The sequence below is a fragment of the Acanthaster planci genome, linkage group LG20 (assembly GCF_054643075.1).
Source record: "Acanthaster planci isolate LZ-2023a linkage group LG20, COTS_SCS, whole genome shotgun sequence".
NCBI lineage: Eukaryota > Metazoa > Echinodermata > Asteroidea > Valvatida > Acanthasteridae > Acanthaster > Acanthaster planci.
This window is the reverse complement of record NC_141796.1, coordinates 3,891,138-3,918,769: the sequence shown is the minus strand read 5'-3', so window position 1 is coordinate 3,918,769 and position 27,632 is coordinate 3,891,138. Positions and strand designations below refer to the sequence as shown.

Here is a 27,632-nt window from a genome sequence, read left to right as displayed (position 1 = left end):
ATAAATTTTCACACAATACTTGCACATATTGTATATAAAGGACGAAAAAGACCCTAAGAGAGCACAAGGCTAGCACAAGCAGCATTTGCATTTTCTGATCCGCTTATAGAAATCTTCGGAAAATAAAGTCCAATGCGGACACGGAAGACCAGCTGATTTTTAGTTCCCAAGCTGTAGGGCTGTGATACATGTACATGTATACATGTATGTGCCCGTGAGCAGTACAGTAAGCACTGCCTACAAGCTATTCCAAAACTGCAAACTCAATGGTCCCGATAGGAAAACAAAACCTTTTGACAGGTGGGTTGATGGCTGCATGCTGAAGTATCACATTACGTCTTATCCAGTGTTTTAGCCAGGAGGAAATTAAAGGATAGAGGCATCTGCTCGACTTGCTGGATACAATGGGGGGGACTGGATATTATCTGACACCCGAGGGCGGTGTTGAAAGTTTATTACGTTAAATATAACAACTTTGTTTTAAGCTCCCATTCAGTTGTACACTGACGTCTACCCCTTTTCTCTACTTTTGGGGGGGGCTTCGCTTTGTGTTTTTGTTTTGCATTTGCTAAGGAAAGGGGCAATGTCTAATAAATATCAGATCAACATTTCATTACTGCACAATTGTATTGTACATGTGTTTGTTCTTGTTTGAGATGCTCCATGGTACGAAATTGTTTGGATGTGCATCAATGAAAAATAACAGCTTAACAGGCCAACACCTCAGTTGTCATTTCATTTTGAAAAACTTCAATATGAATAGATTCTTGGGGTTTTAACTCAAAATGTATAATTATTCTATGTATACACATACAAAAACAGGCATGCCTGCTTGAAAATTAACTGACTTCACCTAGGCCCCTACCATTGTTTGTATATGTACTTTCTTGCTAGGTTCTAAAACTTTTGTCAAAAAGATTATGTCTATGTCACATGAACATTCTAAACTTATTCTCATTATCAGAAGGTTAGATGTTTGTGCCAAAAATAATTTTAAAAAAATGGTCTTGAAATAACGAACACCACTACCAAAAACAATGAATGAGAACGATTAATGATACTGAAATTATGAAGGAAATGTGAAGATCGAAAACACTGCAAGACTCTGCATGGATATGGTATAGTACCATGCACACACCGGCCACCAATACTGTGTGTGTGCCACGGTCTTACCAAAAATCATCCTCATGAACCATGACAAAGTATATCAAAATAACTATTGATATAAATGCATTAGAAGAAACTACAGAGAAAGACCAGGTTTTGTGACAAGTTAGTTGTAGCTTACTTCGATCAGTTTCCAAGGCAACACTATGAAAAGATCGGGCAACCACTGTGCTGCCAGCCATGCCATCATGGCTGAAGCTGTGCACAATCCGGAGCCCTAGTCTGGCTCCAGACCCGTCTACTCTTGTATTACATTGTCAGCAGTGCGGCAGGAACCAGTATTGTTCATGCTGCGCGTACGTGATTCTCCACAGAGCTGTGAAAACTTGGGTGTACAAGTACGTATTTTTGTGTGTGTACAACGTAGCTACATGTAGCTGTGCTGCGTTGTGAAGATTCGTTCGATTTCGGTGCATTTTGCTGATGTTCTGGTGACTTTTTGTCGGTGTTTTAAAAGAACTTTTTTTAATTTTTCTGATTGCAATTTTTCTATATTAACAATTCTTCCCCTGGAAAATAGAAGCGCGTCCATTGCAAATCGGGGCATTTTCAGCGTGTCAGGGTTTTTGCTCAGCATATCAGCCCGATACGCTTTGAAATGCCTGGCCTGGCCTTTTTTTTCACAAGTACGACGCCCCACGGACCGGACGTACATTACAATGTACATGTACACCCACACCGTACTTTCACATTCTTCGCGCTGGTCCCTGTGGCTTACGTTACGCGAGCGCCCATTGGCTAAACTTTGGTTGCCTAGTAATCTACTTGTTCTCTTGTCCAATAGTAAATCAGTGTGCGGTCACGAGGTTCGAAGACAGCGGTTTCTTGGCTGTGGCTTGCCTTTGGATTCAAGACAGCCGCTTCGCCGGTGGCTTGCACACGCGTTGTTTCCAGCCGTCAACGAACTTGGTTTTATTTATACTCATGGCTCTGCTTAAACTGGTTCCCGTTCCCTCCATTGTCTCGTGACGTGTACACCAGTCAGTCGAACGAAGGTGTTGGTTATTGGGACGGGAACCAGTCCAGGGCAAGTTCGTACGTGTACATAGTGTATTATACATGAACACTGTACATGGGGAGTGGGCGCGGTGTTGGCAAAGCACGCTGGCACGGTTCCGGGAGTCAAAATTCTACACGTGCATAAATAAATCTTGTTAGTGAAACACTCATGCTGTAATAGACAGACACACACAAGAAGCTATCCTTTTTTTCTTTGTTTTTTTATTTCAAACGACGACAGGACACACTCTCCAAGAACCCCCCCCAAAAAAAAATTAGGGTCGGGCCATCCAAAATAGGGTCGGTCATGAAACAGGAAACACAAGTTTTTTTTTTGGCCTAATTATTCCCTACAACCTACATGTAGCTTTACATGTACCTACTAGGACTTTCAGCCTGATGTGCCAAAAATGCCAAATCGGGCATTATCGCTTGATCTGGAAGCAAGGAGGAAGTACCGGATGCAGCAGTGCTTGTTTGTGCGTTAACGCCATTACTGGCAATATTGCACGTTTGGCATGTCATTCATCCCAACGCTCAAAAGGGCGGTCCCATTTTACGCCTGATCGGGATGATTTGCGCGCATGTGCACTTCAAAATAAACTTCTCGGTTGCCATGTCTACATGTATGTGTTCTTCTTCCTCCATGCTATTTCCCAGTAAGCTGGTAAGTAAGTAGGCCTACATGTAGTATCAAAAAATGTGTTCTTTTATTTTGTTATCACTGGCGGAAGGCCCATCTGCAGATAATTTTAGCCCATACTAGCTTGTAGTTTTAGTGGATTTATTCTGCATTGGCCATGTATTACATACATCTAATACATATTCTTGTGCAATTGATTTGATTCTATTTGTACTATTATATAACTCTGTTGCCTTACCAAATGACTTACCGTTGGCAGTTGTTAATTTTCCTTTTTTTATCCTACAAAACAGTGATAAGCTATGAATACCAGGAGTCAAAGTGAGTAGGAAGGGCATGAAGTGGCATTGTGGTGCGATCACTCATACTGGCCAAGGTGATTTTCATCTTTATTCTGTCAAGCATGGAAAACGAATTAAGCAAGCTTTATTGCAGTGCATGTACTCACATGATTGCCCAATTTTAAGTAAAACAGCTGGGTTTGTGTGCTTTGCATGTGGTGATCCATCTTTAGTCTGTTGGTGGTGATGATCTAAGTACATGTAGTTCCAAAAGGATGAATGTGCTGGAACCTATGACAGACGGAATGCCTTTTCCTGCTGATAAGCCAGAATTGTCTGCCAATCAGAAAACATTAGTTTGAGCATGGGAATTGGTGGAGGATGTCACCACTTCAAGTCTGTTGGAGTCATCTGTCACCCAGGAAACATAAAAAAAACTGGCAGAGGATTAGGCCATATCCAGTTTGGACAGCATTATTCACGGAGACATTTATAACGTGCTGCTAAAAGAGAAAAAAATATATATGAAATATATATGATATGGGATCACTGACCACCTACAGATCGTGGACCTGGCTGCAGGATTGACCGAAGCCTGTAATGGTCCATCTGGCCAAGTTTCTAGGATACAATGAAGAAGCCCTGTAAGATGAATATAAACCCTGCAATGTTGCCAAAACGGTTTAGCAAACTTTTCATTCTGCCAGAAATTCCAGGCTTGTTTTACCTGTTGAGTTTTCGGGAAAACTTGCTTGCTTACAACATGTCCGGGAGTATTGTAAGCTCCTCGTTAATTATAATGGGTCAGTTTCTGTAGGCGGCTGCTTTAGCTGCCTGATTAATATCTTAAAGAAAGGTCCAAACGGGGTCATCCGTGCAGTTATTAACAATGAACAGGTGGTCAGCAAATGATATAAAGTTAGTTGGGAAAATAAAGTGCTGGTCTCAGTGGTCACAAGCAAAATCTACATCGTTATAGACAAACATGATCTTCAGTCTAGTATCTCATGTAAGCTGTCAACTTGGATGTTTGAAGAATCGTCCAAACAAGAAAAAGCAAACATCTAAAATGAAAGTACAGTTGATGATGAACTATTCAGAGAGTCCCACAATGACTTTCTTTGTTCTAGAATTCACGCTGTCGCAGATGAACGGAAGTCCAGCCACGATCATGATTGACGACATTTTGACGCAAATGGAAGTATGTGCTTAGGAAAAGTTTGCTCTGAATGTGGCACTGACAATGCAGCCTCTTGGAGGTACATGTACATGTACACTGTACTTTACCAACTGCAAAGGAATGTTGCTGAAAAAATCTGTCCGTTATGGCTGAATGCAAGAAACACTCAATCCATATGAACACCTAAACTACACTGTCAACACCAAGGAAAATATGTGTAGGGTAACTATTGGAGAGTCTCAACTATTTAACCGGAATAGTTTTCAAAGTCTATCCCATGTATTGCGGAACATTGGCACTGAGACTGGGATTTACCAGGGAAAATATGTGTAGAGTAACTATTGGAGAGTCTCAACTACATGTATTTAACCAGAATAGCTTTCAAAGTCTATCCCATATATTGGAGAACATTGGCACTGAGGCTGGGATTTCACGTCATGAGAGAATGGATTTGTTAAAGATTGCGATGGCGGAATATATATCCCATGATTCTTCAACTGATATTCAATGTACTTACCTTTCCAGCATGCAAGCAGTCTTTCTACAGGGAGAACTCATTTAAAAATCCTGATTGCTGCATTTCCAAGGGCATTGATGCTGAATGGGAGTTTGACTGGATCATACTTCTTCCCGTCCTTCTTCACTTAGAAATGAACACAGCAAGGGCCTTCTTTGACTTGGGCTGCGATCCCTTCCTGAAAGACATCGTTAAAGTCTTGCCATTCACTTCACCGTGGGCATAAGAAATTGCAAAGAAAGGGAGTGACTACCACAAATCATGGGAAATTGTGGAATACTTGTTGCTGTTACAGAGGAACAGCTTGTGCCGTACACAAACTCTACTAAGCACAGTGTGTTTGGCTACTGGGAAGACTTTGACCCAAACATCAAAGACCCTAACTACTGCTTACTGCAACAAGTAGCCCTTACATTTTTCCATTCCCTAATACTTTTCTGGGGTGGTATTCGTAAGGGAAATTCAAGAGCTATAATGCATAGCGTCTTTGGAAGAAATCACCTTGGTTATTGTAAGATCATGTCCGCCAACCAGTACATTATGGAGAAGATGCCCGACAAGGTGAAACAAATGGTTCTGAACTTTTCTGTGGGCCCCTAGCAGGGTGGTGATGCAAGCCTAGAAGAGGCAAACAAAGAGGCTAAATCGTGGGCACCACCAGGAGTGCTGACTGACGTACAGTGGCTATGAATATTTCAAAATTTGGAGGAACTGAACAAGGTAACGTTTCTTCCAACAGTTTATTTTTGAGAACATTTTAATTAATGGAAAGCATTGTAACTTTTGAAAATAGCTTGTTGAAAACATTAAAATGCGTGAGAACATTCAGAAACATTTATTTTTGAAAACGAATATTTAATGTCACAAAAGGGACAGTCAATACTATAAAAGACCTTTCCTTTAATCCATTTTCATGTGTTGCTTCATAGACCAATTTACATGTACAATCTGACAAGTGCAGCACATACGTAACAGATCAGAGAAAAAGCTCCTTTAGATGCTGACGTCAAGTGACTACTCGTGAGCTAGAACCAATATTTCAGGCTTCTACATTGAAATTGGAAATTGCAGTTTTTTCAGTTTCCCGGTTAACCTTGACACACCTCGCATGCCCCCAACACTTAGTGCCATCCGCCTCTACGAGATCACAACCAAGCCACTTATGTTTTTTGAATTTCTTGTCAAGTTCAGCATCCTCATGGGACTTAAAGATGACTCCACAGACTTGACACTTGTTGTTCACTGGTTCTTGTTGGTGCTGGCTGCAAACTGCCTTCTGTTTTTTACCTGGGAGACCCTGAATAGACGAAAAATATTGTGCTCATATTGCCGGTGCTTGGAGTATCAGAATATTGTAGTGGGTTGAGTTGTTTTTGGAGGTGTAAAAACGATTTGTTTTGAAGCCCGCTTGGCCCTTGGCAAGCCAAATTCCTCCTTCACTGTTGGTATGGAAGTTGTTCCGGTCTGTACCCCTTGTTCCTGTCTGTACCGCCTTGCAGTTGCTGGGCTGAACCTCTTCATGAAAATAGGACTGGTAGACCCTCAAGGTGTCATTGTTGACAGTTCTCAGTGAAATCTTTGTGTTTGTCAGTATAGCAAGCTCTTTGGCCTGAAAAGGGGTAATAACAGAAATAAAATGTGTTATTTTACTTTTTTTGTTTCAGATCCGCAGTGCTGCACTTTCTGATGCCCGGACTTCAACCGAAGATAACAAAGTCAGCAAATGCTGATTTATTCCCCCGAGGAAAATAACTGCACTCAGGGTAGCGCTAAGGCACAAAAAATATCTCCAGAGTCCAGAATTTGAACGAGGCCACACCAGGCTCTCAGGAGATGTGGTTATGTCAGACGTGTTCTGGCAAGGGGTGCTATGAAATCGTATACATGTACATGGATGTCTAGCTTCATTGGTAATCCCTCGGACATGTCGGAGGCCCCCATGTCAGTATCCAGCCTCCATGTCAGTATCCAGCCTCCATGTCAGTATCCAGCCTCCATGTCAGTATCCAGCCTCCATGTCAGTATCCAGCCTCCATGTCAGTATCCAGCCTCCATGTCAGTATCCAGCCTCCATGTCAGTATCCAGCCTCCATGTCAGTATCCAGCCTCCATGTCAGTATCCAGCCTCCATGTCAGTATCCAGCCCCCATGTCAGTATCCAGCCTCCATGTCAGTATCCAGCCCCCATGTCAGTATCCAGCCTCCATGTCAGTATCCAGCCTGTGTGCATGACTAAAGATGAGGAGGTCAAGAGAAAAAAACCTCATCAAAGAACAGCATGAACAAGTAATCTTTGAACTGTTGGACATACAATGTACAGGAGTCTCCACTGTTAGAAGACACGTTTTGCATGTGAATTAGGGGAATGTCCAAGTCCGAATATGAAGCCTTTTATCATCAACTGTTGGCGCATTTGGAATCTGAAGCTAATGTGGACACCCACTAGCCTGTAAGTTAGGAAACACATGCAGATTTCTTACCTTTTTCAAAAGACCTGTTTTTCTTTTGAAGAAGGAATCTGTTCTCTTCCACTTGTCAGTTTAATAGACAATGGGGAATTTCCCCAAGTGGTGCCCTTGCCAATTGTGGTTTTCTGACAAAGACAAGTAACAAAGAATGAACATGCAGTCCTAACCTGTAACATTAGTGTGAACTAACTTACATGTAAACTGATTTTTCATCACACATATTAATTCCCCAATTAACTTTCCAATATTTACTACTTAAATCCAACTCCTGTATTTCGCTTCCAGCATAGTCATATTCAACAATTTGTTGTTCTATATCTGCGATATCATAATAATCTTCTTGCTCTATTTCCACAGTAGGTGCTGGTACTGGAAATGATCTCTACACCGATTTCAAGGGAAACTTCCAATGTAGTAGCCATCTGCGAATCCCCTATTATGCCTATGATGACCTGCTCTGTAATGGAGGGGTCGGCCTGTTCCAATAGCTGTACCAGGTCTGATGACATCTGTAACATAATCACCATTTGATAATCAATGATCTGTGGCTTTGAAAAGGGCCAAGGGTGCAGATTTCCAGTCCGTGTCTAGCTGAAACTGTGCTCATAAATCTGGGCTTTGTCATGGTGCATCTTATTGATTTGAAATCACATAACCATATTGAGGCATGAAGTGCGATTTACCAATAAATATCTTTGAGCTGTAATGGGGAACAGGAAAAAGATGGCTGTACCATAATGAAATCATGAAGAACACGCAGACATGGTAAAAGTGTCTTGTGTCTCCACCCAAAATGGTCCCTGACCAGCTAAATATACCATGTTTGTAACGTATAAAAAATTCTCAAATAACTTGTTTTGAATAAAAATAGTGAACAGGTTTACCATGTATTTTTGGGTTGCTCCATCATAAAGCTAACTTCTAATGTGTGGGGCACTGACATCTAGGCAAGAGGGAGCACTTGCCCCCTCTTGAAAAAATGGGGGAACATTAAAAAAAAATTGGAAAAATTTTCCCGTTCTGAATTGCAAAAATTATTCTGTCAGATTGCAGCTACAAAAAATCCTCAGCAGTCCACCTCGTGTATACCAAATTAATTTCGAATTTTAGAGTTTTAAATTTGGAAGTACAGGATCGAAAAAGTGGCAATGACACTTTTCCTCGTTCTGGATCAGTTTCCGGAAAGAAACCACGCACGCAAAAAATCCATTTTCAGCCAGAACCGTTGTAAAAAGCTGATTTTCTCGTGAAAAATTTCTTAATTTAGAGAAAGTTAATTTAGAAATAAAATTCCACTGAATTAAAAAGTGTGTAAATTTTTATTTGACTTTCTCAGCTACCGGTACACAGCAAGCCATCAACGATACTGGCCTGGTGCGCACAGTTGACAAACCCATTACGTCATGTACATGTACCGGTACATTTCTGCAAGGTCCGTATAGCAAGTTGAGTTGGCAGCATATACTGCATGCATGCTTTCATGTGTGCTCCAAAACTAGGAAACAACATGCGTTCAATTTTTGGCCAGTTTTAATAGAACAGGAACTTTGAAAGTCATTTTGGTTACAGATGCAACAGTTTCAATGACTGTTGAGTATGAAAGAGTATTTGGGATCACACATAGTGAGTGACATGTATACATGTATCACTCTATAACTATTTGTCAATATTTTTACCTGCTTCCGTGATTTTGACAAATCTTTCAAAAATGTCAAAGTGTGAATCAGAAATCTGGCCAAAATTTCTTTTCTAGAACAAGTTTGTTCAACAAGAAGCTTACATTTCACCTTTTAAACAGAACTTGTTGGAGAGTGTGGAACTACATGTACATTCAAAGAACAACACAAAGGAATTAGGAAAAATCTGAACTAGGAAAACTACTTCAGCACATATACATGTACTTGGCTAGGTCAGCACAGGTGCAAGATCGATTGATTGCGCAAAGATTGACTTACTACAGCAATCATTTTTATAATACCTAAGAAATTAGGCTTGGTTACATGTACTACGTGAAATTCCCTCCCGTCATTAATTTCACACTGTCGTCTCAGCAGACGACTGGGCTGGGCTGACAAAGTGTCTCAACATACAGCTTGTCTTGATAGTTGACTGTTTGACTGTCGAGTTGTCTCAACAGTCGAGTTGTCCGGAGTTGAGTTGGCAAATGGTCGTATTGTTTGATCCCCCGAGGACCACTCATACCCAGCACAACTCTTGCTCCATATGAGTAAATGTGGTTTAACATTAATTTATATCGATGTATAAAGAAAGAGTGGGAGATGTTTGGCTCAAAGCCAGAATTGCCCATTTTTATAAGAAGGGCTGGAACGCTTGGCCCAAAGCCAGAGTTGTGTTGTAATTGAGTTGAGAGAAATAAAAACCAGTGTTGAAGTGCTTATGTGGAGGTTTGTCTGTCTTCCTTTTATGTTTGATGCTGGCACGTGTGTGGCATGACCTGTGTGCTGTATCACACACAAACTCTTGACCATTAGAAATGGATTAAGCTGTCATATATCCAATTGCCAACTGGTGCGGTTTTACAGAACGGCCATTATCATCTATTGTTTATACACAGTCACATGACTCATTTCAACCAATCGGAATAGGTACATGTACATACGTGTACATGTATCTATGAATGTGTGATAACAAGTTGATAGAGTGGCTGACCTATAAAAGTAATTAACAAAAAATATGAAGGCAGATACACAATTGCCTTTTTCTTATTATAGCCACTGTGGTATCCTAGCTTGCTGCTTAAATTATAAAACAAATTATTTAAAATAAAATGTCAAAATAGTCTCTAAACACGAAATCCCCCAATTTCTGTCACAAGTTTATGTCACTGCCACTACAAATTATTGAATTTAAAAAGAACTTGACTGATGAAATCTTCCAAATTGAAAAGCTACATGAAACTTCTTACACAAATAAAAAAACTCCAAAAACAGCAGAAAATTCCCATACAATTTCATTATCACAAAGAAGATTCTGAAAAATTGAAAGCTACATGAAAAATTCTTTAATAAGGACTAAATCCGAAGAAAATCCCATTATCCTTAAGTCTTGCTGACTGAGTTTGTCACAAAATATTTCATGCATCATGCTTGCAGCCTCTGTACCGGTAAATCTGCAGTGGCCGTATCATGCTAGTTGGCGTCAACAAGCATCGACAAGCTTCAATACAAACATTAGTGTCAACAAAGCGTCAACAACTTGAAAATATCTTCTAAAGACTCAAAAGTAGTATTATATTAAAGAGACTCAAACATTTGCCAAGGTGTAAGAAAACCAGCAAATTTGCTTCCAGATTATCACAGGAAGACAAACTAGTTTGGCAATGCGTGGGGGCCGCCATCTTTCTTCTCTCTGGCATCCACACAGAAATAACATGGCGGCTGGTTGGGCTGCACAAGCAGAGCGAACTTTGCCACAAAATTCCAGCACACAAATATCATTTTAGATAAATAAGATGCATAGAATGGGTAGTTAAGAGTCTCATCAATGTTAAAAATACAATCTTTTTGCACAAAAATGCTTGGATAATTTGTTGATGCTCCTTGATGCTTGTTGACGCTGAATACATTGTACATGAGGCATGACCTGGCATATCATGTACAAAATACACATACAAGTCTGGCATTCCCCTTTGCTTCAAGCAGTGCATTCCATTGCTGTGCTGGAAATAAAGCAAGCACTGGGGAAGAGGTTGGTACAATGCATGTTCTACCAGGGCACCCTTCAACAAAAGGAAAATGTAAAAAAAAGGAATCATAAAATACTCTTGTACCAAATGGTTGACACATACTTTTCAGCACAGACTGGTTTTGGTAGTTGCAAGGTGCATACGCAGTTCTAAAGACAAAGCCCAATTTCAGGGTTCTTTTTATGATTGCAGGCCAGTAAATACATGTGCCAAAATTGCCTGGGTAAGAAAAATCACTCACTGGATATGTCAGTTTTGAATGCCACTTGTCCACTGGACAAGTGATGAAAAAAATAATGTTAAGGCCTGCTGCTGCTAGATAGTTGGACTAGTGAAGTCATACACTGCACTCCAGGTAGACCGACGCCAAAAACACTAGACTCGCTTGGTATTTCAAGCCCTGGGTTGGTGTTGCTTAAAACCACTGACCATTGTTAATATAAACAACCACAGAGCTGTTTCGGATTCAGAGCCTTTTCTAAGCATCATTTGTGTGTTTTGTGAGCTATGTAATTCCGAAAAGAAAAGCTTTTAGAAAGGATGATCCCACCTGCCCCAGTCATCGGACCAATCCTTGCTTTTTTCTCGGTCCACAGATTTTGGAATCAGCACTAGCTGCACGGCACAGGGCATTTCCTAACTTGTGCCCAGGTAGCAGCTGCAAGTGTATGTACATGTACATGTGTACTATGCACCAAACTGAGGGCAAAGGTCACGTGTACACAAATTCTATCAGACCATCTAAAACATAGCGCTATTACTTCATACTTACTTCATTTTGAGGTGTTTATGTTCCTGGGTAATTCCAGAAATTAGGGGTCCAAAAGTGTGACATTTTTGTGCCCCTGTTACATCTGACCTTTGTTGTTTGACATGGAAACATCACGGGAATCGATTTCAAACTATTATTATTTGTTTAATTTGGTAATTTGCATTAATTCGCCACTCTTGGAAATTAGAAAATGTATTCTGAACTTACACGATCATATGTCAGATGTGACAGGGACAAAAAAAAATGGACCCCAAATTTCTGGAAAATTTATCCTCCTGTCTCTTAAAAAGTGTCATATATTTCATCATCACAAATCACAGAACGAAAACAATAGCTGCTTTGGCAGTTATGCCGAAGCAGCTAAAGAAAATGCTGACACGATTAAGCTAGGGATCTATACTGGCAGAAAAGCTAATGAGTGATTGATCATCGATGCATTCGGTGTGCCTACACTGTAGATAGTTCGCTGTGCCACTGTGCCTCCATGTCACCTTGCCGTTGCAGTCTTGCATTTTAATACCGGGTAGGCTGGGCGATTCTGCCAGTCACCGCATGCATACCGTGCCTCTGCGTCTCCATATACGTCCCACCAGCCACCACGTGCTTGCGATCATGTTGTCTCAACATTCAAATGGTTCCAAGTTGAATTGGTTGAGTTTTCTCTGACATCCTTTATGAATATAAGCCCAACAGACTAATGTTTATTTGTTTGAAAAATTGGAGCTTTTAATCACCACCCTTGCATTCAGAGCATACATGTACTGTCCGAAATGTTACCACCTGTTCTTTTCAGAACCCTACATGCTTAAAAAGAGATATATCCATGGTGCTACAGCAGACCTATCCAGTTTACTAATTGTGTAGAGTTGACCTCTAACTTTATAAGTGACAGTGTTACACCCAACTACTGTATATGGCATGTAGTGTAATGTAGTTTGGCTGCCCAACTATAGTCAGTAAATTTCAACAGAAAATGTCCAAACATTTTCCAAGTTTTGTGCAACCCATACCAAACAGAATTCATCCAAACTATGCGAATGTGGCATGTCATCCGTGACACAAATAAAACTAGATTCTGCCAGCTTTAATTTAATACCATTTATTTTAATTTCTTTGTGGCATGGGCAGAAAAGGGTCTTTTTGGAGTTTGAAGGTGTTGCTGTACTTTTCATTTACTTATACCAAACGTTATTTCCAATGCTCCTGGTTGCTTTTTGATTTTAATTGTAAATTTTTCAAACTCGGAACTCCATGTTCAATGGATGGATATCAACATACATGAACCATTATTAGTGTGATAAATGTACTTGTTCCTCTTTGCAGGCTGCACATTCAACAAAAGTTGTTAAAATAATTCTTACCTTTAAGAAAGTTTTAGGTCTTACAGCCAACCCAAAAGCCACCATACTGTACATGCAAATTGTATTGATGAATTCACAAACTTAGGCCTTATACTTACGCAATAGCTGCCCGTGCTCCATTCACACCTACATGTACACAGGTCCCTCCGTACATGTACACATTCAGTCATTTTTGTTCCAGAGGGTGTACTTATGGAGAAAGCGTTAATGTTTACGCACGAGAAATGAAAAGGAAACCTTTATCTATTGCAATTTATTTTCACATATTTATTTGTGGAATGTTCCATTTGGAATAAATGTTAACGCAGAAGTAACCAAATCTTGCCGAACTCAGCAAGTTCCGTGGTGAAGTGAATAAGAAGTCTGCACTAGTAAGCAGGAGGTTGTGGGTCTGAGTACCACCAGTGTAAGCTGTGAATGTTTTCACAGGCTCTTGGACAAGCAGTTAGAGCAGTGTTAATTAATTAATACATCGGTACCCCTGGTACATCAGTGCATTAGGGCAAAACCAGAAATTAAAAATAAACTTACCGGTAAATCTTTTAGATTTTAATTTTTTTCCCCGACAGAAAATTAGCAGCATTGCTTTTTTAAGAGCAGTTATGAAGCAAATAGGCTGAATGAAACTACATGTATTTGTATATGTTTTTTAATGAATTTTAAATTTTTTTTCTTTTAAAAAAGGTGGTTATGAATGGTAAAACAATACACACTTCACCACATGCTATGCATGTTGTCTGTACAGCATGTACATGTACACAGTGAATACATAAGCGTACCACTACATACATGTACATTGGCTGTTCAACCACAAACCTTATTACTTTCACTATTATACTGCCACCTATACCAATACATGTGCATTATCTGCAAGGATCAGTCCCTAGTGTACATGTACCTGTGTGTTATGTACATTATGTACTTGTACACATGTATGTCAGGGTATTCAAACCTTACACTGGTACTGTATTATGTAATTTCTTTGTTAGTAGTATGAAGTGTAAACCTTGCATTAATGGCAGTGTAGTAGGAGACAATGTTACGTGTAGCTTACTGGTAAGAATACAGAACAAGAACTGTATGCTTAGTCTAAGGTACTGGGGCTTTCTATGAGTTTCTGCAAAGGAGTGGTCAAACATGGATGAGGCAGGCAGTTTTCTTGTTACGGTTGAATCATGTACTTTTTAGGCATCATACGGTAGGATATGAATTTGGGTGATTGTTTCACCCTTGGCAGAACACTGGGAATTCCTGGTGGGCTAGGTTATATTTTCTAAAAGTTGCCACTGTTTCTCGTTGACATGGCCTGATAGTGAATCATTGCTGTTTACCATTCTCTTAGCCACCTAAGTCACCTGCAAAAAGTGCCAAGGGGAAGAAGGGGAAATTGAGCAAAGCAGAAAAGGAGCGGCTGAAGAAGGAGGAATTGGAGCTTAAAGCTAAAGAAGAAGGTTAGTTTGTGTTTTTTATTCAGTTTCTGTCTGACATTTCCAGTTGGAGTGGCAAATCAGGTCCATCATACCGTTTCAAAAGATACACATACATGTACACATCCGTGTTCTGTACATATACATGATTGTGATCCAAGTCTGATCACACAACAGCAATAATGAAATCAAATTGTAATGTCAAGTTGCACTGGACACCAGTGGCCCACACATGCTGTATGATGTTCTACTGTGCATGGAGCCTGTTAAATGTACATGTATGTACACCAGGCCTCAAATAGATCAGGGAAAAAAACACAATACAGCAGTGTTCTCCATGGCCTTTCTACTACAGCAGGATAGCAGACAATGTTAGCGTAGAGTGCAAAGCCGTTTCATCTTGTGGTTGTGGAAATGTTGAATATTCTCTGGTGCAATCTGAGGCATTTTCCAGGTACTTTCTTTCGACTACTTGAATCAAATTTGGTCATCCAAAGTTGAATTTTTTTTGCTGTGGCATTCAGTTCTTTTCCTACGGATTGGAAGTCATCTCTGAGCGGATGGAGGTTTTGGGCCAGAGTAAATAACGAGTTTGACTGGAATAAAAACACCCTCAAGTTTTATGGGAACATAGTAATTTAGCTTAACAGGTTCTTACGCGACTAAGTGAAAATAAGATTTGGGAAATTGGAGCCAGTCCATGATTGTGTGCTTTAGTACTGTGTCTGTGTTTGTTCATTAACGTTATTGCAAGGGCAGTACCGTTCCACTGAATATATTGATGTTGGCAAACTCATAATGTTTGTTCCACAAAGTGTGGTCATCCTCTTTGTACAAGTTAACGTAAACTGTTAAGACACTGGACAAAAGGGAAAATCTGATAGAAAAAAAAAAGCTGGGGGTGGTGAAAATATTCATAGGGGCAGCAAAAATTTAGTGGGGGATGGGGGGCATGCCCTGAAATTTTGGCAGGGCGTCCCCCTCCTTAATGAACACCACATTCCATTTTGTTTCTTTTGCAACTGTACATGTACACGTACATGTACATTTGTATAGGCCAAGCTAAATGTTGGGCTGCAGTAAAAGTGGAGCAATTTGGATGATAGTCTTTGTATCAGTACCCGTGTGAGAAAACTTTGCTACCGCTAAGTTTCACGCTGCAGTCATTTAGTTTCTTGTTTCCATATTTATGATTGTGTTTGTCATCAGTGCAGTGTAACCTGACATTAAGCCTCTTCTGACTTTACCAGGAACTTCTTTTGTTATATTTAAATACATTTTTCCTCTGTGGTCTTTAAATACATGTATGTATTGCACATGATGCATGTATGTAGGTTACGTTGTCATGACCTCCAAAGTCCATCATGCTGATCACACATGTACATGTATACATGTACCACTCACACAGTAACTATGAGCAATGATCACATCCTGCCTCATTTTGATTGATCAACCAAAGAAGTTTAATAAGGAAATGCTGCTAATTTAGATTAAAGAGTCAAACCTTTTTATTTATAACCTTGTGGCTTTTCACTATGGGGTCACATTTCACGTACGTGCTGTTGCACAGTAACATCTGCAAAAGGATTTTATGCACATGTGCTGGTACATGTATATGTGGGTATAGGTACACTGTAAATGTACACGTATATATGTATGCAGGGTTGCACATGTCCATGTGAATACATGTACATATTAGCACAAGTGATTCCATGCATGCACGAGTTGTATACTTATCTGTGAGCGAGTTGCTCCAGGATTTTGGTTTGCAAATTTGCTCAGAAATGTTCTTTTTGCATACCAAATTGTTTTGTTTAGCAAACCATTAGTTTTGTTTTGAAAGCAAATTTAAAATACCGGTACATGTACCGGTACCTACAGTATATATGATTAAAACTGAGTTCCAGGCTTTACATGTATTCGTTAATTATTGGGATGATGCAAAGAACTTAAATTAAGGGAATGTTGATGAAAGTATACATGTACATGGGTAATTCCATAAATTTGGGACCCACCTTGGGACATTGTTGGTGTCCTCCTCACACATGAAACCAATCAGTTTGTTCGCACCTTATACAGGGCTGTAACAAGTAAATGAAATATTTCGTCCATTTAACGGTATATTAGGCAGCATACAAGTTTGTAATTTTTACCACTTTGCTTGTTCCAAGTGTCTTTCTGTTGTAGTGTCAACCAATTTTCAAAATTTGTTTCATGTGTAAGGGGGACACCAAAAGTGTCACAACATTGGGTCCCATATTTATGGAATCATGTAAGCTGATACATGTACATGTGCATGTACCGGTACATGAGGTGCAGTTTGAGAAGTTGTTTCCACCTTTTAGATCCCAGTTCAGACATTAGGGTGCAAGTTGGCCGTTGTGTGAATGTCATTGGAAGGGCGTTCCAGTTGTCATTTCAAGCCCATATGTACATGTAAGTGTGAATCAGCATGATCGTTGTGATTCAGCCTTTTGCTTCCGGGACAAACCGCACAATGTGTTTTCACCCAGGAGACGTTATGCTTTACCAACTGCCGATGCAGATCATCATTATTTTTACATAGAGTCAAATAAACTGCTGTCTTTTTTATCATGATTCAGCTGTTTCAGCAACAAATGAAAATTTCACTGTACCTTCTAGTTGTATCAAGTTACATGTACATGTACAGTACAAGTGTCCTCGTATGTGCATACATGTACATTGTCACCGTTAAAAATGCACGGGTGTGCATGTGAAGACTTACGAGTAACATTGATGTACATGTACATGTACATGTATGTATACATGTAAATGTATGTCCAATGTACGTGTACCAGTACACGTTTGTGCATGTGGGTGCATGTACATGCACAGTACATGTAGGTGCACGTTGTGCTTGTCAGTGACATCAGAATTTGACCCATTGCAGTCATCAGTAATATGATTTTTTATTTGTAAGAAATAATTATTTTCAAAAATGGTACATGCAGCCTCGAGGGAACAGCAGGCTTAATGTTGAGAAAAAAAGTAAGAAGATTCAGTAAACTCTTGATAACTCAAAAGTTGGGTAATTCAAAACTCCACTTATCTGCCCGCCTCGCTACATGTACATGTAAATCTGCTTAACTCAAAATTTTTGAAGGCCTGATCCAAAAGGACTACTTCCAAATCACAGATGATGACTAAAAAAAGAACATGACACTTTAATTATGAGTCATTTCTGCAAACCACACCAAAAGTCGTTTTGTGTGACACGAGTGTGCTTGCTGCCATTGTAATCGACTCATCGGGACCACCATTAATAGCCTAAACAAATCCTGGCTTTCAGGCAAGCCCGATTGCAATCACAGCCCAAATGCCACCAGTGTGCTTGCAGTCCAGTTTATTCTTATAGGCCATGTGACCACAAACAACGAAGCTTTGTGCTTGGCGCAGCTAAAGTCTGGCTGCTGCCGCCCGCCCAATTGCAGTACTTGCGTGCCACTCACATGCTGAGAGTGTCCAATCACAGTGCATTTGTAGACACAATGGACATGTGTTCCTGGTGCAGTGTTGGAAATATTCACCAAATCTCACTTGAATTTTTTAAAGGGTAAAAAGGAAATTTAAGGGAATGAAGAGACAAACAAAGACACACAATTCTTTTTATTGTTTTTTTATGCTTGAATGTTTTGAAATGCAAAATGGTGCACCTTCGGCCAAACAGGAAAACCCCGGGCCAGGCCCTGGCCAAGTGAGAGAGCAAACACAAGGCCGTGCCCGTTGTGCGTTGGTGTGCGTCGAACGAACGAATTGTCACAGAAGTACACAGTTTTGGTGATTTATGTTTAATTTATCAGTAGAAAAATTTAAGTAAGAAAAACATGAAATCCCAGCAAACTGATGATTTTTAGAATAAATTTATTCTTGGATATAAGGAAAGAACCACTTATAATGTCTCCGATTGCCACAACAGGGCAAGTCAGGTTGCTTGTGTAAAAAGTGCACCAGTATGTGTGGGTAAGACTCAGGAACTTTCATTAGTCCGAAATCTGGATAACTCAATTTTTTTATCCATTCTCCTGAGGTTCGAGTAATTGAGAGTTTACTGTGTTTTCGTCGTTTCTAAAAGTAAACCTGCTTACACGTACCGGTAGCTTCCTGAACCAGTTATTTGTCCAATGTTTGCAGAAGATGCTCGTGCAAAAGCGGAACAAGAAGAGAAGGAACGTTTGGAGAGGGAAAGACTTGAGAGAGAAGAACGTCTACGAATTGAAGCTGCTGTGAGTTAACACAAATGACTTGACATGCAAATCAACTCCACAGAAGAGAAACCAAATCCCATTGTCTGCTTGATGTTGGTGTACAGATACCGATGCATGTAACTGCAGTGTACATGTATGGTCAGTAGGAGCACTGTACAGTACATGTACATGTACTTAAAAGAAGTCAAAGAGGTCTTTTTTGACAGTGTGGTATGGGTTAGACATCCTAATGTCAAATAGTATTCCTGTTATGCAGGAATCAGTCGTTTTTATTGTCTGGATACATTGGAATTTCTATGTGAATAGCACAGGTAAAATCAGACATCCAGTGACATTGTCTTTCTGTGATTGAGCATGGGAAGTGCTCAAAAAAGTAACTGATTGACAGTGCTTTATATTGTGAGCCCCATGTACATGTACAAGGCATTTCATATTGAAAGGAGGAATATTTCTGTCACATTTCATCTGGCGTATTGGTATTTTTCCGTACCATATGAGTATTTTTTGTTATCAGGTGGGCAAGGGGTGCTGTCATTTCCTGTAAAAGTTTTTAAGCTACGTAAGAATGATAGATGCTAGCTCACACCCATTGCACACTGCAAATTAACCCAGTGCCTGGACTTTCAGATGCAATAAATTTCTTCCTTCCTAGAACATGATAGAAAATGCTTGTTAATTCCCCCAAGACAAAGAACCTGTGATTTGCTGAGTAAACTGGTGGGACAGGAAGACAGCATTTAGGTTGCCCGTAGGTTTATCCCATGTGACACTGAAGTTAATTTGCGGAGGAAGGAAGCTATCTCAGAAGGTTAGTAAGGAGTCGTATTGTGTATATAGATGCCTGGGTACTGACTTACTGTGGCATTCAGTCACAGGTCGTGCTGCAAGAAGGACCAGTCAATCTGTGTTGGTGAGTTGCAAACTGCAGACTTTGTGGTACAAATGCACTTAGCTGTTCTAGCAAGAATCCGCTCACAGCTTGCAACAGTAAATGTAACTCTTTATAACAGTCATCTGTTGCTTTTGGTAGCTCAAATAACCAGTGCCTCCTGCCAAGATGAGTACAATTTGGTGTTCAATGCATGCTCTGACGATATTCTTGTATGCTGTTCTCTGTTTCAGGAGAGTCAACGTCATGCTACTGAAGTGAGTGAGTTACAGTCCATCCTAGAGGGCAATGAGATTGCTCTTTCAAACATTCATGATGAAAGGCGAGCTAAAGCCAAGGTAAAGTTCTTGAAGCGGTCATTTCCTGCTTTACCTGGGTATTCTGTTGAAACATTTTTCAAGAAACTGGATATTAGTTCATTAGGGTATTGGGTGTGTGAATTCTAATTCAAGACCGATTGCTCTGCCATCAGTTTTTACCCAAAAGAACACCACTTTTCCCATAGATGGCTTTATAAAAGAGTGCTTGGAGTAGTTTGTATGCTGCATTGCATTCACAAATCAGTTTTTATATTCTAGGGAGCGGCTTGAAGTACTGGTACTTTCATGTACAAATATCCAAACCAAACGACAACCTACATAGTACTTAAGTAATGAGTCCCTCTACATATACATGTACATTGGACATGCATCTCATGGAGTCAGGGTATTTCATGGCCTTCCGTGAGTGTTTGGTGATAAGTACCATTTACATTAGGATGTAAAATGCTCTTGGTGGAGTATCTTGATGTCAAACAAGATTTAAATGTGAATCCATTTTTACTTCCGTTTTTGAAAGAAAGTATTTTTTTCAGTTTTAAACAGTTCTAAATTTAGTGATTTTCAACATTTAGCAACAAATTGCAGTGCCAAAATACATGTACCGGTACATGCACATGAATTCTGCTTTTCATTTTGTCCAAACTGTTCAAAGAAAGTTGGACCACTTGCATTTGATGGAATGTTCCATTCACAGTGCTACTGCTAGAAACATACAAGAACCCTATGGTTATGTTGTTGTTTTGTTTTAATGGCACCTTCAGCAACTCAGGCCATTTGCGCCAATAACTGTACATTTATTCATACACTCTATCAATCAGCATCACATTACGGAGTTTAGGAAGAAGGTCCAGTTTTAAAGGCAGAAGGAAACCGGAGTGCCCGCAGAAAACCTGCGAGAGCGAGTATGGACTTGAAACCAAATGCACATAAACCTGGGCCAAGACGGGACTTGAACCCGGGCCTCATTGGTGCAAAGCGAGGAAAGAACCACTATGCTAACCCGCTCCCCCCCACCCTATGGTTATGTACACTTCCAGATTAAAATACATGTACAGTAGCTCATGTGCAAACTGTGCTTGATGTGCATGAATACATGTACCGGGTAGTCATGGCAAACATTCCTTCAAACAAAAAATTATCTGGTAGCCATTGGCTCCTAATGGGGGAAATCTGGGTGCCAGCACTCTTGTGAAAGTTTATGTGCTGAATATTCATGAACGTACATGCAGTATGAATACCCTGTGTTTACATTGTCCATCTACATGTACATGTATGTCATAGAATCATGAGACAGCGCGGCCCGGCACACATACATTGTACATCACTCAACTTACATGTACAGTATGTACATGAGTGCCAATGAGGCCAATCCAGAAATTCAGGGTTCTTGCCAAGGGCTTCAGCCATGGACATTATGACGTCTGTAGTTTCAGCGTGTTGTGGGACACCCTGCTGCATGAATGGCGCTATTTTTGACACTTTAAACCACAGCAACATCCTTTAATTCTGGCATGAGCTCCGTTTCAGGCTTCATTTATGTTGCAGCAAAAATACAGCCCATGCTGTGGTTTATAAAATGGCCCAGGTGTCCGTATACAGTGCATCAACAATGTATGTTTCGATCAGGAACTGACGAACACGTGTGTGATGGCAACACATGTACATGTAGTATTGTACATGTTCAGCACACACGGTAAGCTTGTAATTCACGATGCAACTTGCGCTGTAATTTCTACTTTTCGGGAACAAATTCTGAGTGCATGATCATTGCTTTTTTTATTTTTAAGCATACTCAAAATTTTTCAAATACATTTGTATGTAGTTTTTAAGCTACATGTATCTTAAGTCGCAAATGGTGACTGTGTGGTGAAAACATGATCGCATTAGCAAAGTTGTGGTCGCATTTGCGACTGATTTAGGCACTGTTTAAAGTGTTATTGGCATTCATGTATATGTACATTGCACATGTACATGTATACCGAGAGATGTTATGACAGGGTGTGCTTAACAGCTCCCTCTAGACCACACATACAGTTCATAAGGCTGGACATCAGTCTGTCAATGTACAGTATGCTTCTGTGTCAGCTTCTCATATCCCACATATCATACAGTATATGTACAGTATGTACATACACATGTACATGTACACACAAGTGCAGGATGCAGTAAATGCATTATATTTGAGGCAGTTTAGGGAGGAGGTTAATTACAGGTATATTAGGTTCCTCCCTGTATTTGAATTCCAGGAGTTCTACAAGAGACAATCTTAAAGGATATAAAGTTTTTTATACATATACTGTACATCTATGCATGTATGCGTACGTGTAGTTTACAGTAAGCACGTATGTTGTATGCAGCTAAGACATACCGGTATCATCAGTGTTTTCATGAAGTCTCAAAAACCTCAAAATCTAGCCAAATGGATAGTCCAAGAAAAATGCGTTTGAAAATACTAGCCATTTCAATACACATTTTTGATCACTTTTATTGAGGAGTGATTTTTAGAAAGTCATGAAATGTAAGACTTCGAAAATTTTAATTCATACTTATATTGGTTTAATTAACGAATAATTCATTAATAAGAACTGATAAGAGTTTGTTCACTTTGTTCAAACAGAAAAGGCCCGGAGGTTTTTATTATTTTTCCTATTGCATCACACACCCTTTTGTCACTTCAATAAAAATGCGTACTTAAAGAAAATTGTTACATTTCATTACATTTCAACATACATGTAGACCTGTGCAAGTGTACATGTACGACACCGTTCGCACTCATGTGTACACACCCAGACTCGTGCAGAGATTATGTGTATGGGTCATTCCATGAAGTTGGATAACAATGTGTGACAGAGGAGCTGAAATTTGAAATTCTTTCACATGTTATTTTTTCCCCAAGTTTTGACACATTATTAACTGTGTATCTTCTACTAATCATACTTTAGCAATAAGTCTTAAGCAGACAAGGAAATACTCAGGTATTATGCAACATGTAGTGGGTTGTGGATGTAGCACAGAAACCACACACTTCAGTGCACAGCAAAGACTTCTCCAAGTTGCAGTATGTCATGAAGATTCGTTTGTTATGTTCTAAAGTTTGGCAAGTACCTTACCCAAAATAAAACAATAAAGAAGGGAATATACCACAAGAATGAATGTCAGGATGGGTATATGAACTCATTTTGGGAGACCTTCCAGACCAGGTACCATGCAGTCAGGCTGAGCATTTTCCCGTATTCAATCGGGATAGTAGGGTTCAAATGAAGTATAATCTTTGTGGCCATATACGGCCGCATGGATGGCAATATGTGTGTTGATCTTAAGCACATTTATCCCTGATTATATTCAAAATATACACAAAAATACTGTGTCTGATTTCACAGAAAACAGTGCAAAAAATTTGGCACCTTTATTTAGAATTTCCCAGCTGGATTTTGCCAGACTGGCTGCAGAAACCACAGTTGGCATTCTGGCAAGAACAAGTCATATCTGTTGAACCTGAACTACATCAGCCAACGCTGAGTGGAGAAAAAGTACACATCCGTTGTAGTTTCCAAAACATGGTGATATAGTAAACTACTATTTTCCATGTCCAAAACATGAACTCCTATTTTGGACGTAATGCAACTACCAGGATTTATGTATGGAAACCACATGTTACTTCCGTACCCTCGAACAAAATGGGCTCACTTATGAAGGAGGGGTAGTTACATAAACTACATGTGTGCTGTGAACTGTGGAGGGTTGATATAGATCTGAATATATAAAAATATGACAATGTTTACATGTACCAGTACTTTCAACCCACTCTTTTTGTTTCTTAAATGCCCATTTATTTTGTCAGAAAAAACCTAGTTTTACATAAACGGAAACCTCTTTCGTGCTTTATGCTGCAAAAAAGTTTCCACAATATGAACAAAATGGTTCAACAGTATATCTCTCTGTGTTATTTTTATGATGTAAATTTAACCATTTGATTTAGTCCAAAGCTTCAGACTGTAAGCAAATAACCAGGTGTTCTCCAACTTCATGGAATGACCCATATTGTCTTTATTTGCTCTGCTAACAATAAGACTTTCTGTCACTTCCTGAAACAAGAAACACAGAAACCGAGCTTTTCGTTAGTTGTTTGTACATGTACATTGTATACAGTTACTAGGAAAGTAAAGAACATTTTGTTTTGAAACTCTGCTAAATTGTTCTTTGGATCAAATGAAGTAAAATAGTACAAAAACCCCCCAGATCGAAAAACTATTTATTTTCCTTGTTTTTTGTCACTTGGTGAAAACACCGACGATACCGTATTTACAGTGTATCATACTTGAATGTATGTTAAGTCATACTTAATTATCCTAAATTTCAGTCACATCTATGTACCTTTACATTTTGCAGTTTATTTTTCTTGGATGAAATGTACCAGGTACTGGCCTGCACAACAATAACACTTGTGCATATATAGAGCAATCCTTTAATCCTCTTGGAAAAATATCAAGAAAGCAAGGAGGAAATGGACATAATGTAATTAATGTTTGATTAGTTTCCATGCCTGCTGAAAAACAGTCACAGTGTGAGTTATACTGGACCACAACTTGTATAGCGGCCTTACATGTACATTGTCCATTGTATTGTACGGATACACATACACATGTGTGTGGAAACGCCCTTACGTTTTCTATTGTTGTTTTACAATGCTGGTACCTGTACAGTGTGGGTCATGCACACCTGTCCATGTAGATTTAATTTTTGGAGCACCTCTGGTTCTCATTTGTTTTTCTTAGAATACTTTATTTTCTCTGGAATATTCTTTGAAGGTTATAACCAATAAATTGTTTTGGACTCTTACAGTGGGATCGCTATATGCAGTGTGATGGCACACCAGACCCAACAATTGCTGCTGAGGTTAACACATACATCAATTTATCCTATGAAGCTACTGACACCAATGACATTGATTCTGTTATATTAGAAAGCAAGCAAACGTTGGCTGTGAGTATGAGAACTTTGTTGTACATACAACCGTGCAGTACAGTGTACATGTCAAATCTTGCTTGGGGACTTAGTTCCTTTAGTTTTTCAACGTCCGTCACATTAGTTTTTAAGAAAAAAATCACATCCATACATGTACATACTGCATAGTTGGCTTTTCTGCAGTGTGAAAAAGGCCTCTCTTTGTTCTGAGTTTGTAACCGTTTCTTATGCCTCATGTTCTTCCACAAACCTGTTGACTTTGTATGCAATTTTTCTTCACTGGACTTTTGTCACCTTGCAGTTTTTTTTGTCTTCATCAAAGTTACCTTGAATAAAGACCTTATTACATAAAATGGTCCTCAAACAATACTGTTGTCATCAGACGTCATGCTAACAGACACAAGCAATGTAGAATTCTTTGTAGGCCTAAATTTCAGAGCCATACATGTAAGTCTAAATGCAATGAAACTTGGTATACATGTAGACCCAAACCAAACTTGGTTATGTGAAACTTGGGGTGCCGTCAAGAAAATCTTTTCAAATGCAGAAAAGCCAGTTGTTCTGCCTACGGAAAGACGACATGTTTATTTGTTTTTCAGACTCTACCATATTTATCTGAATGCCACTGATGTTAAAATAGAAATTTGAACCAGTAAATCATTACATAGAGCAAGTGTAACAAAATGAAGAAAACAGGAAAAATAATCATTGTAACTTGTCACTTAAAATAAGGCAAGAAGTCAGAAGAACTACCGGTAATTATAACACTACTCTTTGTATTGCACACCCTTTCAAAAATAACAATTACAAAAAGGGACTGGCGGGCTTTGTTTCTGCATTGTACCATATGTTTGTACTTGATATACTATTTTAGACTCATGTTAGAAGGGAAATTATTAAACGAGATGCATTTTATGTCCTAAATCATGTAAATTTCCTTTTCTGTGGTGATTTCTTGTATATTTGTACATGTGGGTTCATGACAGTAATCCATTGAGCAACTCTTTCTCACACACATGTATGTTGTCAGTGGCAAATTTGGGATTCAGAAATCCTCAGTGCCTTTGGATAACTTCAGCATGGACAATTGAAACTGTTGGTACAAGAGCTCTTTTCAATACACATACACCCAAAGGGCTGCCAAATGGTATTCATACACTGAAGACGTTAGACACCTTTAACATCATCAGGGATGTTGGGACTCTGCATATTACATGTACCTTGTCACAACAGGGACCTTGTATTATCAGTATGTGTAACAAATACAAAGACTGGAGGACCTAAAACTTAAATGTTGTTTTAGCAGGAGGTTGTGTTGACTGTGCTTGTGTTATTGGTGTTTGACTGTAAAAAGTTGCACAAAAAGTTTTAGAAGACTTCATTACATGGACCCTTTAAACTCAATACGGATGATTCACAGTAGGGCACCTCCAAGAGTTGCAATGTGTTGACCAATCACACTGCATGAAATCTGTCAACCCAGTGCATATTTGGAAAGGGTCTGTGTGACCATATGATTCATATCTTTCAAATCCCCATAAGCTCCGTGGGAGGTGCCAGTATAGGGTACCCACAGCTGTGACTCTGTAATTGGCTTTGTGCTATTTGGCAGTTGCCAAAACTCTGCCATGTGATTGGTTGAGCTGTTGTATAATACGTATGAATAAGCTGTAAGTAGTTTCATTATGTAAAAGGCATCATGTCCGAGTCTGATGTTGCTTTGATTTGAATCTGCAGATTGGAATTCAGGTTAGAAAGGAGAATAATAGGGCTAAGATTTTTAATCATCTTTGTTTATTATTTCATAATATTCAGTTGATAAGTGAGTTGGAGTTTCTACTGGATGACACTCCGGAGAAGGATCTGAATGAATCTCAAGCTGCTAGATATCAAGATACCATCAATGAACTACAGAATCTACTGAGCAGCAAGGTGGATGCAGCCACTGTGTTACTTCTGAAGGTGTGTAGGCCATATACTGTACATGCACCGGTAGGTGCAGTTCATGTACTAATCAGATATCATACACAAGCTGAGCTACATAAATATAGGACCCAACCAAAAGCATTCATTGGCTGCAAGGGAATGTTCATGTGAAGACTTGCTGGGTCTTTTTGAGGTCGACATCTAGGGCTGTCTGCTCTTGCGTGTAAAAATCATAAGTGCTAAATGTAGGTCTTCTTTTATCAGTGCTTCATTTTGAACTTACTGAATTCATAGCTGCTTCACACAAACCCTCTCCAGTGAGACCTGAAATTAAATGAGAACTAGATTTGTAAGGTGTCTGGGGGCGTTCAGTTTCGAAATTATGAACCATGCATTTGTTCCACAGCAAACACCTTACAGCTCAAGCCTTCCGTAGTTGAAATATTTCTCATGATTTTGCCATTCCTTGGTTGACTTATTCTTGCTTAAGTTTCCATCTGATGTTGATTGGTGAAACATTTGGTAGGGTCTCTTAAAACTTAAATCATTCTTTATCATAGGGTTGTGTTAAACCAGGGTTTTGATCACTAGTTCGGTTGAATTTGGGATGAAGCTTTCAAATCTAAATTTCACCTATCCTTGACTTTGTAAAATTAATTACTTTTGAGTTGGTTTAAGGAAATAAGCAGTTTGAGGTAGTGCCAAACAACCAAACCAAATGAAAACTCATCTGAACATGGCACTGTTGAACTGAACTGAACGAACAAAGCTGTTGTCCCATATCC

At 39.4% G+C, this 27,632-nt stretch overlaps 1 protein-coding gene and 1 long non-coding RNA gene across 2 annotated transcripts in view; one reads left to right on the top strand and one right to left on the bottom strand.

Annotated features, from left to right (window-relative positions):
• Positions 1 to 27,632, top strand: part of casc1 (cancer susceptibility 1) — a 58,879-nt gene that overhangs the window by 2,668 nt on the left and 28,579 nt on the right. The window contains exons 2-7 of the mRNA XM_087130835.1: positions 3,152 to 3,185; positions 14,437 to 14,545; positions 18,674 to 18,765; positions 19,870 to 19,974; positions 24,799 to 24,939; positions 26,737 to 26,883. Coding sequence (XP_086986961.1) covers positions 3,152 to 3,185; positions 14,437 to 14,545; positions 18,674 to 18,765; positions 19,870 to 19,974; positions 24,799 to 24,939; positions 26,737 to 26,883 — 628 coding nt within the window. The remainder of the gene's footprint in view (positions 1 to 3,151; positions 3,186 to 14,436; positions 14,546 to 18,673; positions 18,766 to 19,869; positions 19,975 to 24,798; positions 24,940 to 26,736; positions 26,884 to 27,632) is intronic.
• LOC147795851 (uncharacterized) lies at positions 5,811 to 11,599 on the bottom strand. Its single transcript, XR_015423444.1, has 3 exons — positions 11,512 to 11,599; positions 7,268 to 7,380; positions 5,811 to 7,019 (listed from the first exon to the last, which is right to left on the bottom strand). It is a non-coding gene; the product is annotated as an uncharacterized LOC147795851 (long non-coding RNA).